General features: G+C 42.0%; 1 protein-coding gene across 1 annotated transcript in view; it reads right to left on the bottom strand.

Annotated features, from left to right (window-relative positions):
* dnajb11 (DnaJ heat shock protein family (Hsp40) member B11) overlaps positions 1 to 19267 on the bottom strand; it is a 32372-nt gene continuing 13105 nt past the window's right edge. The window contains exons 6-10 of the mRNA XM_068035755.1: positions 18974 to 19056; positions 14668 to 14725; positions 4032 to 4143; positions 2614 to 2773; positions 1 to 1598 (exon numbers count right to left, since the gene is read on the bottom strand). Coding sequence (XP_067891856.1) covers positions 1534 to 1598; positions 2614 to 2773; positions 4032 to 4143; positions 14668 to 14725; positions 18974 to 19056 — 478 coding nt within the window. The 3' untranslated portion in view covers positions 1 to 1533. The remainder of the gene's footprint in view (positions 1599 to 2613; positions 2774 to 4031; positions 4144 to 14667; positions 14726 to 18973; positions 19057 to 19267) is intronic.

Here is a 19267-nt window from a genome sequence, read left to right on the forward strand (position 1 = left end):
AAAGTTTTAAAATAAATTTTCTTTGCATTCTTGTTTGGTACTACGAATTAATGGAAAAACAGTTTATCAAATCTTGAACAGTATAAGTTCAAAGAAAACAATTGGCTGAATTTGGAAGTACACAAATATGAATTTTGAAAAACAATCAACAGCAACATATAGCATTTTGCAGATCGAATAGCAGATCAACATTTTGCAATCTTGGACTATGAAAACAGGATGCTCAAACCCATTGCTTATTTTTATGTTTCAATTAAATAATCAAGAGATACTATTTTGTTTGGATATAACATAAATGGAGCATCACATGAAAATACAGCTGAATTACATTTATCCTTTCAAACTATGCACCTTGTCCTTTATGTACTATATAATGCTATAACCAAATTAAAGCCTGACTGAAGGATCTTTCTATTCCAATCAAGATATGTCATTTTATTATTTTAGTCTAGCTATAGTTTTGTGAAGAATATTCATTGGTGCTATAAAGAAAGCAGAAAAATCCTGTCACAATGTCTGTGTAGACTATTTCAGTCAATGTTCTCTTCTAGTGGCTGAACTATGGTAGAATCCATCTTGTTTCATGTTTTTTGGCTGAACTTAACATTTTTTGGACAATTTAGTTTCAGAAACAAATGACTTCAATACTCCATTCCCCAATTGAAACAATGTATACACAAAAATGAAATGCAAAGGTCTTGCTGCCTAGGACAGGATGCATTTTCTTCCCCAATCAATTTTAATTAATGAATTGCACCTTACAACAATGCTGTTGTTACGGTCTGCATTTCCACAAATGTAAATCTTTCCATGACAATTTTACTCATGTACTGTACGCTGTACAGTAAATGATTAACTTTGCTGCAGTCATACCTGAACTGTTCCTTCAAAAACTAGTTTCAGAAAATTTCAATGACAATTCACAGCCCTTTAAAGTGGCAATAGATTAAACCCAAATGACATATCTGAGCAAAATAATGTTGCATTCTTCACATTCCATCAGGTATTACAAAAGCCAAATCATTAACCTCTGGAGCAGTACTTGGCCCCCACATCTCAAAAACATAACAGAAATCTAAATGATAGTACTTCTGAACAATTTCTATAAAGCTGCAAGTGTACTGAAACCTGTATACTTGTTTCTTGCAACAATCAAAATTGAACAGCCGTAACAAACATTTTACAAGCAACAGAACACCCTTAAGCTGAAGAGAAGTTTACAGTTTGCCATTTGTTACAAACAGTGAAAGGCATCTCTTCATCTTAAATGCCAATATCTTTGCTGTTCTGTCCAACATCAACCTTTTTTTGGGGGGGGGGGGTGGGGGGTGGGAGGGGAGATAGAGAAAAAGGGGCAAAATTTTTTTAAAAACCATCTTGTGCTGCTTAGAATGTAACACACAGTTTTTAAAAAGGTTAGCAATTCCCTACCCACCCAGCCCAAAAAAATACATTCAACATTAGAAACCTCAGATAATAAATAATTAAATTTTCAGTATCACATGAAAGTCTGTTTCATTTGTGTTTAGAACATCAATATCCCTGAAGTCCATTGTAGACTTTCTTCACTGGTCCTTGTTTAAGCAAATGCTTTACACCTAGAGGATGAAAAATACAATAATTAAGCTGTGTGTTCACAATCTGTATTGATTTAAGCAAACATTTTTCCAGAGTAATAATACACCTCAATGCGTTAGTGAACCCATACACTGCCCTCAGATTGGTAGGAATCAGCACCAATATTTCTCTGCAAGAGTTGCTGATCTTTGCCTACAAACAATAAGAATCTAAAGTCTAAAGGGATAAAAGGTCTATTTACACAAATTTAAACTTTGAATCTTCTAAGCAAGGCATCCATCTGAATTTCACCAGTAATAATTTAGATTTACTTCATTAACACTAAAAAACAAAATTAAATTAAAATTAGAACAAATGATTGTAAAGACCATCAGCAGCTTTTGACCTTCATACAGAATTAGGTAGGACCAGGATGCATGGTCATATTAGCTGAAATAAGATTAAAGATTTTTTTTTTTTTAAACAATAGTTGTAGATGAATTTACTAGTCCAGTGTAAACAGGTTGGACTATCTACTTCTGTATAGGATTTGATAAGGAGAATTAATGGTCAGAGCTAGGACGTCAAAGAATCAAATTTTCATTAGTCAATTGATAGCCATGGTCATCATCAACTTCATTATTGTTGTATAATGTAAGTATTAAGAAGGCAGAAGTCAAACTAGATGGACCATGGCCTTTCTCATCTAGCAATCCCTGTGTTCCTCCCACTGAATGTTGTAAATGATCCTGTGGTGGATTTGAACCCAGTGTTTACTCGTACTGGATACAGGTGAAAACGGAGGCCATATCTACAATGGAGTAGGGCGAGGAGAGTAAAGAATATCACTCGATCAAAATGACACAGCAAGGGCCTGACTTTCTTGGGTACTTCCTTCCCTTTACCATTTGGTGATAGCAATACTTATTTCTATGTGAATATTCAAAAAAAAAAATTTTTTTTTTTTTAAAAAAGGCCTGTTCAATATTATGCCATGGCTAGATTCTGATGTTGTTTGACGACAGAAAGGGAACTATTTAACAAATTAATACTTGCCCTCCTTCTGGTCACCAGTAAGTTGTTCCTTAGGGAATTCCACATCAAATGTTATTATTAGGGAACCTCTAATATTGTTGTTGTCAAAGTTTGGCAAACCCTCTCCTTTCTTCCATACTTTCGCACCTGGCTTTGTAATCTTGTCTCTAATTACATGGACCTGAAAAAAAGAGGCAAAACACAATCAAAAACAATTTTCTAAAGAGATAAACATAAAACTTTAAGTGTAGGCTTACAACGTACATAAATTTACTACTTCAAGGAATCATGACAGACATAATTGTGAACATTATACAGTAATAAAATTTGTGCAAAAATTTGCATGATCTACCAACTGTACTAAATTTGTCAAAAATCATCAAGCACACAATGTTCTCTAGTCTCAAAGACAATTCTGATTAATGTTAACAAATAAAGAGCTAGGATCACTGCTTGTTTTGCTATATATAAGTGACTTGGATCTTGGAATACAAAGTAGAATTTCAAAATTTGCCAATAGTACCAAACTTGCAGGTGCGGTAAACAGCGAGGATGATACGAACCGCCTGCAACAGGATATAGATATGTTAGCAGAATGGGAAGACAAGTGGCAGATGGAATTTAATACAGACAAGTCCGAGGTGATGCATCTTGACAGAAAGGGAAGCGTGAGGCAATATAGACTTAATGGCACTGTTCTAAAGAGAGTGCAGGAACAGAGGGACCTGGAGGTGCATGTACATCGATCTTGGAAGGTGGCGAGACATATTGAGAGAGTGGTTAGCAAAGCATATGGGATCTTGGGCTTCATAAATGAAGACACAGAGTACAAAAGCAGGGAACTTATGCTCAACCTTTATAAAGCTCTGGTTAGGCCCCAACTAGAGTACTGCGTCCAGTTCTGGTCACCACACTTTAGGAAGGATGTGAGAGTCCTTGAAAGGCTGCAGAGGAGATTTACCAGAATGGTTCCAGTGATGGGGTGTTTTTTTTTTAGTTACAAGGTTAGGTTAGAGAAGCTGGGTTGTTCTCCCAGGAGCAAAGGAGATTGAGTGGAGAATTGATCAAGGTGTACAAGATTATGACAGGCTTAGATAAGTTAGACAAGGACATATTCTCCTGAACTGATGGTACAAGGACTAGGGGATACAGATTTAAGGTTTTGGGCAACAGATGCAGGGTGAATGTGAGGAAGAACTTCTTTTTTAATGCAACAAGCAGTAATGACCTGGAACTCGCTGCCCACGGGGGTGGTAAAAGCGGAGCCAATGATTTCAAAAGGAAATTGGAAGGGCACTTGAAGGAAATAAACTTACAGGGCTACAGGGATTGAACAGGGGAGTGGGACTGACTGAATTGCTCAGTGGAGAGCCAACATGGACTCGATGGACCAAATGGCCTCCTTCTCTAAAGCCATGTATGAATTACAATCCTCTTACCTTGTGACCATCCAAATGCGAAATAACCATTTCAAAACCTATCAGTGCTTCCACTAATGAAATTGTGACATTAGTATAGAGGTCATCACCCCGTCTTTCAAATATTGGGTGCCTAAAACAAAGGACAGTTACAAATAAGAACAAAACTGTTTTTTTATTAAATAATTTCTTAGTATAATTTTCTATCTTCAATTATAGCAATGACAACATTTTTGCAAGCACAAGTCTTGCATCTAGCCTGCACCACAGTTGAGATATCACACCTCAAGGTATGAAAAGCATTAAAAAATTAGGGAAAGTTAGTCAATTCCAGCTGGCTTTCCCCGACTTAGATAAACTTGTATGTTGTCGAGGGCAACAGCTGGAGATTTATTTGCAACTACCAACCTACAGAAACATTCCTAAACAATTACTATCTAATCCACTGTGCTGTTTGACTCTTTACCCAGTATTTAGTTTTAGAGATACAGCACTGAAACAGGCCCTTCGGCCCACCGAGTCTGTGCCGACCATCAACCACCCATTTTATACTAATCCTACACTAATTCCATATTCCTACCACATCCCCACCTGTCCCTATATTTCCCTACCACCTACCTACACTAGGGGCAATTCATAATGGCCAATTTACCTATCAACCTGCAAGTCTTTGGCATGTGGGAGGAAACCGGAGCACCCGGAGGAAACCCACGCAGACACAGGGAGAACTTGCAAACTCCACACAGGCAGTAGCCAGAATTGAACCCGGGTCGCTAGAGCTGTGAGGCTGCGGTGCTAACCACTGCGCCACTGTGCCGCCCTATTAAGTGTTTGATAACAAGGCGACCTTCTCCTGAAGTCGCTAGCATCACAGATGCCAGTCTTCAGCCAATCTGATTCACTCCCTGTGATATCAAGAAACGACTGAAGGCACTGGATACTGTAAAGGCTATGGGCCCTGACAATATTCCGGCAATAGTACTGAAGACCTGTGCTCCAGAACTTGCCGCACCCCTAGCCAAGCTGTTCCAGTACAGCTACAACACTAACATATACCTGGCAATGTGGAAAATTGTCCAAGTACGTCCTGTACACAAAAAGCAGGACAAATTCAACCCGGCCCATCAGTCTACTCTCAATCTTCGGTGAAGTGATAGAAGGTATCATCAACAGTGCTATCAAGCAGCACTTGCTTAGCAATAACCTGCTCAGTGACGCTCAGTTTGGGTTTCGATTAGATTAGAGATACAGCACTGAAACAGGCCCTTCGGCCCACCGAGTCTGTGCCGAACATCAACCACCCATTTATACTAATCCTACACTAATCCCATATTCCTACCAAACATCCCCACCTGTCCCTATATTTCCCTACCACCTACCTATACTAGTGACAATTTATAATGGCCAATTTACCTATCAACCTGCAAGTCTTTTGGCTTGTGGGAGGAAACCGGAGCACCCGGAGAAAACCCACGCAGACACAGGGAGAACTTGCAAACTCCACACAGGCTACTCAGCTCCTGACCTCATTACAGCCTTGGTTCAAACATGGACAAAAGAGCTGGACTCCAGAGGGGAGGCGAGAGTGACTGTCCTTGACATCAAGGCAACATTTGACAGAGTATGGCATCAAGGAGCCCTAGCAAAACTGGAGTCAATGGGAATCGGGGAAAACTCTCTGCTGGTTGGAGTCGTACTTACAACAAAGGAAGATGGTTGCAGTTGTTGGAAGTCAATCATCTGAGCTCCAGGACATCACTGCAGCAGTTCCTCAGGGTAGTCTCCTAGGCCCAACCATCTCCAGCTGCTTCATCAATGACCTTCCCTCCAACATAAGGTCAGAATTGGGGATGTTCGCTGATGACTGCGTAATGTTCAGCATCATTCGCATCTCCTCAGATACTGAAGCAGCCAATGTAGAAATGCAGCAAGACCTGGACAATATCCAGGCTTGGGCTGATAAGTGGCAAGTAACATTCGCGCCACACAAGTGCCAGGCAATGACCATCTCCAACAAGAGAGAATCTTACCATCTCCCCTTGACATTCAATGGCATTACGATCACTGAATCCCCCACTAACATCCTGGGGCTTACCATTGATCAGAAACTGAACTGGAATAGCCATATAAATACTATGGCTACAAGAGCAGGTCAGAGGCTAGGAATCCTGCGGCAAGTAACTCACATCCTGACACAAGTCAGGAGTGCGATGGAATACTCTCCACTTGCCTGGATGGCTGCAGCTCCAACAACACTGAAGAAGCTCAACACCATCCAGGACAAAGCAGTCTGCTTGAGTGGCACCCCATTCACAAACATTCACTCCCTTCGCCACTGATGCACAGTGGCAGCAGTGTGCATCATCTACAAGATGTACTGCAGCAGCGCACCAAGGCTCCTTAGGCAGCACCTTCCAAACCCACAACCTCATCCACCTTGAAGGACAAGGGCAGCAGATGCATGGGAACAGCAGCACCTGCACGTTCCCCTCCAAGCAACACAACATCCTGACTTGGAACAATAGCGCCATTCCTTCACTGTCACTGGGTCAAAATCCTGGAACTCCCTTCCTAACAGCACTGTGGGTGTACCTACCTCACATGGACTGCAGCGGTTCAAGAAGGCAGCTCACCACCACCTTCTCAAGGGCAATTAGGGATGAGCAATAAATGCTGGCCTAGCCAGTGACACCCACATCCCATGAATGAATTTTTAAAAAGTAGCATAGTATCTATATTACGGGACTACTAATCCAGGAGCCTGAATGGTGCAGAGGCATGCGTTCAAATCCAGTCAGCTGGGTAACTTAAATTCAGTTAATTAAATTGGAAATAAAAAAAACCTAAGATCAGTCATGGTGACCAAGGAGTTACCAGATTGCTCTAAAAACCCATTTGTTTCATTAATGTTCTCGAGGGAAGGAAGTCTGCCGCCCTTCCCGGTCTGTGAATCCAGGAATATGGCCGACTCTTAACTGCCCTCTGAAGTGGCCTAGCAAGCCACTCAGTTCTACCAAACCACTATGAAAAGCGATAAAATCGGACGGACTACCTGGCATCCAACTTGGCATCAGATTCGGACATGATAAAGGCATACCCAGCAGTCAACCCTGCAAAGTCCTCCTCACCAACATCTTGGGACCTGTCCCACAGACTGGTTAAGTAACAGTCACTACTCACAGACTCTCTCATATTCACAGAATCATACCTTTCAGCTAATGTTCCAGACTCCCCCATCACCATCTCTGGGCATGGTCTATCCCACCAGCAGGTGAGACCTACCAGAGGTGGCAGCACAGTGGCATAGAGTCAGGAGGGAGTTGCCCCGGGTATCCTCAACAACCAACTCCGGATGTCATGAGACTTCATGACGTCAAGTCAAACATGGGCAAAGAAACCTCCTGCTGATTGCCACCTACCCACTCCCTCAACTGATGAACCAGCGCTCCTCAGTGCTCCTTCCAAGTGGTCAGCATGAAGGGTAGCAAGCATACAGAATGCACTCTGGGTGGGAGACTGCAATCACCAAGAGTGGCCCAGTAGCACCACAACTAACTGAGCTCTGAAGAACATAACAGCCAGTCTGGGCCTGTGGCAGGTGGTGAGAGAACCTACTTGACCGCCTCCACCTCACCAATCTGTCACAGATACATATGTCCATGACAGGATTGGTAGGAGTGCCACCACACAGTCCTTGTGGAGACAAAATCCCCTTGTCACATGACGGACAGCGTCCATGTGTGGCACTACCACAGTACTAAAAGGGTTAGATCGAGCAGCTCAAAATTGAACATTCATGAGGCGCTGTGGGCCATCAGTAGAACTGTATACCCTCAATCTGTAACCACATGGCCTGGCATATCCCTTACTCTGACATTACCAACAAGCCAGGAGACCAACCCTGGTTCAATGAGTGTCGCAGAAAAGCATTAGGCATACCTAAAAAAAAAAAGAGCTGCCAACCTGCTGAAGCTACACAGGACTACATAATTGCTAAACAGTGGAAGTAGCATACAGACAGAGCTAAATGATCCCACACCACTGGATCAAATCAAAACCCTAGAGTCCTGCCACATCCAGACGTGAATGGTGGTGGTCAATTAAAACAACCAACAGGTGGCGGTGCCAGGAACATCCCGATCCTCAGTGATGGTGGAGTCCAGCACGTGAGTACAAAAGAGAAGGCTGAAGGATTTGCAACCGTCTTCAGCCAGAAGTCCCAAGTTAATGATCCATCTCAGCCTTCTCAAGTCCCCTGCATCACAGATGCCAGTCTTCAGTGACTTCAATTCACTCCATGTAACATCAAGAAACGGCTGAACATACTGGATACAACAAAAGCTATGGGCCCCTAACAACATCCCAGTTGTCATGCTGAAGACTTGTGCTCCAGAACTAGCCGTGTTTCTAGCCAAGATGTTCTAGTACAGCTACAACAACTGAAATCTACCCAACAAAGTGGATAATTTACCAGCTACGTCCTGTCTATGAAAAGCAATACAATCTGGCCAATTACATCAACCCTCACCCCGATCCCATCAGTCTACTCTCAATCATCAAAGCCACAGCACTTGGCTTTGGGTTCCACCAGCACCACTCAGCTCCAGATTTCATTGCAGCCTTGGTCCAAACATGGACAAAGAGATGAATTCCACAGGCAAGGCGAAACATGAGTGACTACCCTTGACATCAAGGCCGTATTCGACTGAGTTGGCACCAAGGAGCCCTAATAAAACTGGTTTCAATGGGAATCGGAAGTAAAAACTCTCCACTGGTTGGCGTCAGACCTAGTACAAAGAAAGATGGTTGTGGTTGTTGGCGGCCAATCATCTCAGCCACAGGACATTGCTGCAGGAGCTCCTTGGGGCAGGATCCTAGGCCCCATCTGCTTCATCAATGACCTTCTTTCCATCATAAGGTCAGGGTAGGGATGTTCGCTGATGATTGCAGTATTCACTTCCATTTGCAACTCCGCAGATAATGAAGCAGTTTTCATGTAGCAAGACAAGTAACATTTGGGCCATACAAGTGCCAGGCAATGACCATCTCCATCAAGGGAGAATCTAACCATCTCCCCATGACATTCAAAGGCATCACCATCACTGAATTCCTCACCATTAACATTTTGGGGGGTCACCATTGTCCAGAAAATCAACTAGAGTAGCCATATAAATACATTGGCTACAAGAGCAGGTCAAAGGCGGGGAATTCTGCAGCGAGTATCTCATGTCCCCATTCCTCCAAGCCTGTCCATCATATACAAGACGCAAATCCAGAGCGTGATAGAATATTCCCCACTTGACTGGATGAACACAGCTCCAATAACACTCAATAAGCTCGACACCATCCAGAACAAAAGTAGCCCGGTCGATTGGCATCCTATCCACCACCATAAACATTCACTCCCTCCATCACTGGCACATCGTGTATACCATCTACAAGATGCATTGCAGCAACTCGCCAAGGCTCCTTCGACAGTACTTTCCAAACCTGCAACCTCTAGCACCGAGAAGGACAAGGGCAGAAGACTCGTGGGAACATCACCTCCTGCATGGTTCTCTCCAAGTCATACACCAATATGGAAATATAATCAATGTTCCTTCACTGTCGCTGGGTCAAAATCCTGGAACTCCCTCCCTACCAGCGCTGAGTGTAGCTACACCACAGAATGCAGTGGTTCAAGAAGGCGACTGATTCACCTTTCTCCTTTCAAGGCAAGTAGGGATGGATAATAAATGCTATCCTTGCCGGCAATGTCCACATCCCATGAACAAATAAAAAAACCTCTCGTCTCCACAAAGCCTTTCCATAATCTGCAAGGCACAAGTCTGGAGTGTGATGGAATACTTTCTGCTCTCCAGGATGATTATAGCTCGAACATCAAGAAACTCATCCATCCAGGAATGCTCACTACTCCACGATCATCTTGAATTGTAAAGATAATCCCTGGCTTTTTTCTACTGCAAAACATCCTCTTAAAGCCTTCATCCCACTCTCTTCCACCTTCACATCCAACCATAAGTGCAAGGAGCCCATGGACTTGTTTGTCACTAAGATTGAAACCAATCAGCTGCCTTTGCTGTTTCCCTCCCAATAGCCCACCGGTCCAAACTTTCTCTAAACGTTAACTCCTGCCCTAGCCCTAAACCCACATCTTTCCCGAGTTTCTCTATCTCCCCTCAAGCCCTCTCTAAGCTCATCTTGTCCATGAGATCCATCACCTGCTCCTTCAACCTTACTCCCAGTAAATTTCTGGCCATCCAACTTCCCTTTCTGGTCCCCATGGCAACAGATACCATTAATGGTTCTCTCGCTTCAAATACTGTCCCTCCTGCCTTTAAATCGGTCTTCACCCTTCGCCTCAAAAATAGATCCCACTGTCCTTGCAAATGACTGCCCAATCTCCAACCTCCCTTTCCTCTCCAAAATCCTTGAAGAGGTTGTCACCTCCCAAATCCTTACCCACCTTTCCTTGAACTCCATGTTAGAATCCCTCCCATCAAGTTTCCGCCCTGCCATAGCACTAAAACTGTTCTCATCAGTCACAAAAGTCATACTACGTAACTGTGACAAAGGTAAACTATCCCGCCTCATCTTTCGCGACCTATCTGCAATCTTTGACCTTGCTGACCACAACATGCATCTCCAATGCCTCTCTATTATTGTCCAGCTGCGTGAAATTGCACTCGCCTGGTTCCATTTTTATCTATCTAATTATAGCCAGAATATCACTTGCAGTGGTTTCCTCCTACTCCCACACCCGTTACCTCTCATGTCCTCCAAGGATTTATCCTCGACTCCCTCCTATTTCTCATCTACATGCTGCCCCTCAGAGACATCATCTGAAAATAGAGTTAGTTTTCACGTGTACACTGCCAACACCCAGCTGTACCTCACCACCAGCTCACTCGACTCCTTCATTGTTGCTAAATTGTCAGACTGCTCGTCTAACATTCAGTACAGGATGAGCAGAAGTTTTCTCCAACTAAATACTGGAAAGACTAAAGGAATTGTCTTTGCTCCCCACCATGACTGTTTCCTAGCGCTGACTTCATACCTCTCCTTGACAACTGTGAGGCTGAACTAGACAGTTCGCGACCATGGTGTTATATTTGATCAGAGATGAGTTTCCAACTACATAGCCACACCATCACTAAGAGCACCTATTTCGACATGTGCAACATCATCCAACTCTGCCCCTGCCTCAGCTCATCTGCTGCTGAAATCCTCATTCATGCCTTTGTTACCTCTAGACTTTTGACAATTCCAATGCACTCCTGGCCAGGCCCCACATCTACACTCCGTAAACTTGAGATTATCCAAAACTCTGCTGCCTGTGTCCTCACTTGCACCAAGTCCTGTTCACCCATCACCCCTGTGCTCATTGACCTATACTGGCTCCCAGTCAAGCAAAATCTTGATATTAAAATTGTCATCCTGGCTTTCAAATTCCTCCATGGGCCTTGCTCCTCCCAATCTATGTAATCTCCTCTAGCCCCACAACCTTCTGAGATAGGTGCACTCGTCTTGAGCATTCCTGATTTTAATTGGTCCACCATTTGTGGCTATGTCTTCAGCTGCCTAGGCCCCAAGCTCTGGAATTCCCTCCCTAAACCTCTCCACCTCTCTTTGCTCCTTTAAGATCCTACTTAAAACCTAGCTCTGAGCAAGTCCATCTGCCCTAATATAACCTTATGTGGCTCATTGTCACATTTTGCTTTATAATGCTCCTGTGAAGCACCTTGTGACATTTATTACATTAAAGACACTATATAAATGTAAGTTGTGGTTGCCGGTGACAAAGCAGTCCATGTGATGAAGCAGCTGCCTAATTGGAACCCATCCATCACAAACATTCTGCAGGTCTGGCAGCATCTGTGGAAAGAGAAGCAGAGTTAACGTTTCGGGTCAGTGACCCTTCTTCGGAACTGACAAATATTAGAAATGTCACAGATTATAAACTGTGACTTTTCTAATATTTGTCAGTTCCGAAGAAGGGTCACTGACCCGAAACGTTAACTCTGCTTCTCTTTCCACAGATGCTGCCAGACCTGCTGAGTGATTCCAGCATTTCTTGTTTTTGTTTCAGATTTCCAGCATCCGCAGTATTTTGCTTTTACCTTAAACATTCTGTTGCTCCACCACTGGTGCACAGTGGCGACAGTGTGTATTATCTACAAGATGCACTGAAGCAACTTGCCAAGGCCTCTTCGACAGTACCTCCGAAACCTGTGACATCTACCGCTTAGAAGGACAAGGGCAGCAAGCAAGTGGAAACACCACCTCCTACATGATTCCTTCCAAGTTGCACACCATCCTGACTTGGAAATATATCGCTATTCATCATCGCTGGGTCAGAATCCTGGAATTCCCTAACAACTCTGCAGGAGTACCTTCACCACATGGACTGCAGAGGTTCAAGAAGATGGCTCACTGCTACCTTCTCAAGGGCAATTAGGGATGGGCAATAAATGTTGGCATTGTGATGCCCACATCTCATGAATGAATAAATATACAAATAAATAATTCAATTCATAGAATGAACACAAAAATGATAATTTGGCCAATCAGGTCTGTGCAGCTCTTTGAAACTGCTATTCAATTAGCCCTCCTTCCCGGCTCTACTCCCATTGCCCTGCAAATATCGCCTTTTCAAGAATATATTCAATTCCCTTTTGAAAGGGACAATTGAATCTGTCTCCATCAACCTTTCAGGTAATGTATACCAGATCATCATAACTCAAAATAAATGTTCCCAATTATCTCCTGATTTTTCTTTTTGCTAATTATCTTAAATCTGTGACATCTGGTTACTGACTCTCCTGCCAGTGGAAACACTTTCTCCCCATCCACTCTATCAAAACTCCTCAATTTTGAACAACTTTATTAAATCTCCCCATAACCTTCAGTACTCCAAGGGAAACAACCCTAACTTGAGTCTCCACATAACTGAAGTCCCTCATCCATGGTACCAATCTGGTAAATCTCCTCTGCACCCTCTCCAAGGCTTTGACATTCTTTCTGAATTGTAGTGCCCACAATTACCTGGTTACACATTTCACTAGTATGTCTATGTCCTCCTCACGACTACTACCTTTTGCTATTATCTTCTTCACATTTCAAAGCTTTCTATGTGTAAACGTTGATACTATATCTCCTATAGCCAAGTCCAGGTCATTAATATATATTAACAAGCCAGAACTTTCTACAACTCAAAATGAGTAAAAACAAAGTGCCTCTTCCCTGGTTCCTCACACAGGTCAAACCTAACAGTGCACAAAGTTTGTATCCCAAATGACTTTGAACAGAGATTCAAAGCCATCACAAAGACCACCTACTTCCAACTCTGCAACATCACCTCCGCTTCTCTTACTGCATACCTGTTGCAAAAGCATTCATCCACCTCCACCAACTCCAGGATAAATTTGGTGAATCCTTTTCTCAGTCTTCTGAGCTTCACTCCAAATGGACACCAACTCAAGCAAAGATCCACTGGCCTCAATCAGCTTCCATTCTCCAATGGTACTTAATTCAAACTCTTCATTCTTATTACAAATCCTTCCATGGCCTCAGCACTCCCTATCGTTGCAACTTTCTTCAGCCCAGTGTATCAGGAGGAGCTCTCTGCTTTTCCAAACTCGACTTTCTGTGCATCCTGTCCCTGACATTTGATGGTAAAGCCTTCAACTGTCTCAGACCTAAACTCAAACTCTCTTTCTAAACTGTTCACTTTTCTAACCATCTATCCACTTTCTAAAGCTTTTTTGAACATGCCTCTGGTCATTCCCCTTCCCACACTCCTAACCTGCTCTGTTATTTTCTCCTATTTTAGATGACTTACGAGTTTAATGGTGCTACACAAATGAAAGCTGTTGTTGTAACTAACCTCACTTAAAGCACTGTAACAGTGACTTAAAGAGACAGGTCACATTATATGCAGCTCAATCTCAATAGCTAAACATCACAACAATGCTTCAGATCCTAGACTATCCATGAAATGCCAAGGGAGATGAACTAGTTATTCTTACAATAAAGTAAAACATGCTCATTCTTCTTTCTGTCAGGAATGGAGCAGTTTAAGTACAGAGTTTACACTAGCAATCTTCAAGGGATTACCTCAGAGGAGGTACATCCGAGATACAAAGCTGAATTATCAACTTGCTCCCTGAAGCTACACTGCTATTACAATGGATGCTGCTTCGCATACTTACTGTAACAACCATTTAGTTGGGTATATATGAAGACATTCATGTAACTTTATCCACACTAAAAGATGCAAAACATTTTCAATTGCTTATACTGTATCATACTGGCTATTCAGGATAATATAATTATGGATTTTTGTACAAAAGCCTTTGGAAGCTCCTACATGATATTTCACTAAATTTCTTCTATAAAATGTCATGTCATGCTTCATCTAGTGATGCAACGAGACCTGCACCAATTCAGCTAATATAAGTGGGCAAGTTTGAAGAAGCTTTAAACCTAGTGTTGAAAGTTGCAGGGGTTTGGGTGGGACATCCAATCGTTTACCACTGGAGCTTCATAGCTGTCCCTATTCTTGAATGAAAAGGAAAATTACTATCTTTGACAAAAAAAGGAAATTCACCACTTGAGTCATTACTCTTATATAGAAGTAAATCAAAGAATTTCTTACTTTAAAACCTTTATTCTGAATTTCAGATCCCCAGGTTCTCCATCTATGTGAGGTTCACCTGTACAGAAAACAGAATGTACTTCATCTCCACACATTAAAAGGTACCAGTTTTATAAATGCAAAACCCACTTGCTGAAACTATTTGCCAACAGTTTCTGTCAACATTTTTCAAAATCATGAAAGGAACTAAACCCAGTTTTGGAATTTTTACTTTAATTTAAGTGTTTAAAAAAAAAACAGACACATGCACATATATCTTCATCCAGTAAAATTTTTGGTACAGCTTAAGTGCCAGTTTGGCTCAGCAGTAACACTGTCAATTAAGGCAGAAAATCATGACTTCAAACCCCATAAAGACAGGGCTAAATTGTGGCGAGTCGAAGAGACTTAGTAGTTGGCAGGAAAAAAGACAGAGGCGCAAGGGGAGAGCCAACTGTGCAACAGCCCCAACAAACAAATTTCTCTGCAGCACCTGTGGAAGAGCCTGTTACTCCAGAATTGGCCTTTATAGCCACTCCAGGCGCTGCTTCACAAACCACTGACCACCTCCAGGCGCGTATCCATTGTCTCTCGAGATAAGGAGGCCCAAAAAAAAGAAAGAAACCCCATTAGAGTATGTAAACTAGACTGTCACTTCAGGGACTGCTGCATTGTCATCAGAAAGTTCATCTTTCGATGAGATATTAAACTGAGGCCATCTGCCTCTTCAGCTGGATGTAAAAGATCTCATGACGCTGATCAAATAGGAGCAGGTAAAATTTCCTACGTCCTAGCCTATATTTATCTCTCAACCAACACCACTAGAACAAGTTATTTCATCATTTATCTCATTGCAGCTTATGGGACCTTACTGTATACAAACCAGCTGCCATGTAACCTACAGAAAATCAAGGGCAACACTTCAAAAGTAATTAATTACCCGTGATGCACTTTGGGACTTTGAGCATGTGAAAGGGGATAGAAATACAAATTATCCTTTTCTTTACATTACTGCAACATTATGCACCTACATAATTTCCTTTACATTCACGTTCGAAAAAAATCAGGGCTCCGATGAGAAAATAAACTCATTATAGTTGAAGATTACCAATGGTCCAGAAACAGAATTGGTGCAACACAGAGTTCGCTACCACCAGCACATTACGAATCAGAGTCTCAGCAGACATTCAATCTTCTTCACTTATTTTTGCCAGATCTCAGTTAGGTTGAGATACACAAGACTACAATGTAATGAAGCACTACATCTCAAAAAAAGGAGGAAGATGGGGTGTGGAAGACAACAGAAGCAGTCTGCTCTCCAGACGTTCACTTCCTGTCAGTAATCAGAGCACCATTAACCGCACCATAGATAAATTTTGTGGTCCATAGCATTCTCCTCTGACTTAAGGAGACAATGAGTTAGATTGCTTTTCTGGGAGAGCAGGGATTAAAATACATATTTTAAAACATTTGGTGAATAGCCAATTGATACCTTAACCTATTGACAAGTCAGTGTACAAACATACTGGCTATTTAAAGACAGAGGTGAGGAACAGGAAGTTGTAGTCATTTGACTGTTTTTTTGTCAGACTGGCTAAAAGGTTAATATTAGATACATAAAATGGTTCCCATTAATCCACTGTTCATCAGCTGTTGGGTTCCTTTTTATGGAAAGGCTTTATGTTGCAATCTGAAGCCAGTATTTTAATGTATAACTTCGGTTTTATCATCGACTTCATTTGGTAAGGGGGAAGGGAGGAGGAGCACATCCCATGTGGGAGAGACTAGAATAGGCCAGTAGTGGTCAGAAGATTTTTGTTGGACCAGGAAAGAGCATGAATACTTCTCCCGAGCTTTAAGAAAAGCAAAAGCCTATTTTTTGAGTGGCCTCCAGCAGTCCCTTTAAGGATCGCTGGTTAGACCACTCAATGCCTGTAAAAACTAGAACTAGCATACACTTTACATGCTCCACACATTTCTCTATGAAAATTGAAACTGGGGCCTTACTAAAAGTATTTGAGCCCAATTTGCATATTCAAACAGTTGCCTGCTTGCCTTGAACAGGAATGGTGGGCATACTGGTAACGTTATAGGAATAGTAAACAAGAGGCTAAACTAATGGTCCAGAAATATGGGCTCAAATCCCATGATAACTGGGGGAATTCAAATTCAATTAATTAATAAATCTGGAATAAAATACTGGTCTCATTAAAGATCATGAAACCACCAGATTGTTGTAAAATAACCCATCTGGTTCACTAATGTCCTCAGGGGAAGAAATTTGCCATCCTAATTTCCCCACCTGGTCTGGCCTACAAGTAACTCCAAATCCACAGCAATGTGGCTAACTCTTAACAGCCCTCTGAAATGGCCTAGCAAGTCACTCAGTTGTATGAAACCACTACAGAAAAATGCATTGTGGGTGTACTGCACCAGTCCAAGATGGTGGCTCACCACCATCTTCTCAAGGGCAATAAATGCTGGCCTTGCCAGTGAAGTTCACATTCCAAGAACAAATTTTAAAAAGATGCATTTAAAGGCCTGCCTAAAAATTCAATCAGGTGGGAAAAGGAGTGTCTAAGATCCCCACCAAATTGCCCTTAACTGGTTCTCATTTCTCAGGCAAGAAATCCAATTTTGTCCTCTCTACTACCTTAGTCATGTGGCCATGTTTAACACGAGTTCACACCGAAAATGTCAGTAGGTTTATTTATGATGGAAGACACCATAATATTTTCAAGTGCAGGGTCACTGACAGCAATCGACTAGGAACTTTTAATAACTTTTTCCCTTCTTTGCATCCTAAATGTTGTTAACTCAGCAGACATTGGGAATAAAATATGACCTTCCTCTTTTGCTTGGCCGACGACAACATTGGATGTTAGATTTATAATAACTTATGTCTGTAATAGCTTATAGTTATGTATCAACTTTAACAAAGTAAAACATCCTAAGGCACATCACAGATGAGAAACAGATGCCAAACACTAATAGGAGAGGTGACCCGAAAGTATAGTTGAAAAGATAGTTTTTTTAAAAAGGGGATTTTGAAAGCAGAGAAAAGTAGCATGATGAAGTGGTTTAGGAAGGAACCAGAGAGTAGGACAGAGACAACTGACTGCTCTGCCTCTGGTGGTGAAGTGATGTCAAGGCAAGATCAGCACAGAAAGGCTGACAGCTCCTGGACTGAAGGAAATTGAAGTGAGCTGGAGTAGGTAGGCAAGGACAAACTGCGGTTGATTTGCTAATTCAGTACATTGAGGAAGCTGAGGTTAGCAACGGCACTGCAACAGGCAAACAGGACTTGATACAGATCTGGATACAAGTTGGCAGAGTTTTGAATGAGATGGAGCTCAGGGGATCACTGATATTTTGGAAATAGAAGCTAGAGACAACTAATGCATGGATAAAGGTTTCAGTGTCAGGGAGGGTAAAGGTATAAGTGGACAATGTTGTACAGATGGAAGAAAGCGGTTTTGGTGACGGACAAGATATGGGATTTGAAACTCATCTCCCCCAGGTTATAAAGCTATTGGGTTTTACCTCAGCAAGCAGCTAGGGAGGAGAGTGGAATTTATTTGGTGAAAGTCAAGTCAAGTGGCTGCGGTGTCTTCAATATTAGTTTGGAGAATATCAGGTAGGTTCTGATGAAGGGTCACTGACCTGAAACATTAACTCAGCTTCTCTCTCCACAGATGCTGCCAGACCTGCTGAGTATTTCTAGCATTTCTTGTTTGTGATTCAGATTTCCAGCATCTGCAGTATTTTGCTTTTATATTAGGTTGGAGAAGTTCTGACTCATCCAGAACCTTATGTCAGACAAGCAATCTCACATCAAAGAGGTGGTCATGGTTCAGGTTGTGGAGGAGAGATAGATCCAGGTGTTGCCATCATGCATGTGAAAACTGAGCTCATTATCCAGATAATGTTCCTTGGGGCAGCATATATAAACAAGGCACGGTTGGAGGAAAGACGGTGCAACCATGGGATATTCTAGAGGTGATTGTGCAGATGTGGGAGGAAAAGCCATTTGTCCATTCAGCCAGCCAAACAAGCAACATTGCAGTCCCTGTCCTCCTCCTTTAAGATGAAGTGATCAAAAAATGGACAGATAGAGGCTTCTTTCTGCCAAGCAAATCTTGAGGCACTAACCAGGTTATCATGTCCTTTAGTTTCAAACAAAGGAAAACCATGTCAGCTTAAAATCCCTTACAATCCCATTACTTTGTAAAGCATGCCTAAATAACAATAGCCAAGGAGCTCACACACAGCTCGCTGTTCAGTGCTGGCTTAAATAGGGCCAAGATTTAGTATCCCACAACCATACCTTCTCCAATGAAAGGATATTCCATTCCATCCCTAACACCAGGTTCTATCTCCACCTCAAGTGTTCTCTCCTCATTTACAAGCCTAGGATTTAAATAGAAAAGAGAATGTATGCATTAAAAAAAAACAGGGGTTTATTAAATATCTGTACTTTAATACAACAAAATAATGTCAAATGTTATTGATATATATTTGGGACAGGTTACGTTTAGAAAATAGATCCCACTTAGTAAAGGTATTTAAGAAAAAAACCATAAAATAGTTTTTTTCCAATAAAAAAAACTGCTACTCCAAA

This window comes from Heterodontus francisci, chromosome 7, assembly GCF_036365525.1.
Source record: "Heterodontus francisci isolate sHetFra1 chromosome 7, sHetFra1.hap1, whole genome shotgun sequence".
Lineage (NCBI taxonomy): Eukaryota > Metazoa > Chordata > Chondrichthyes > Heterodontiformes > Heterodontidae > Heterodontus > Heterodontus francisci.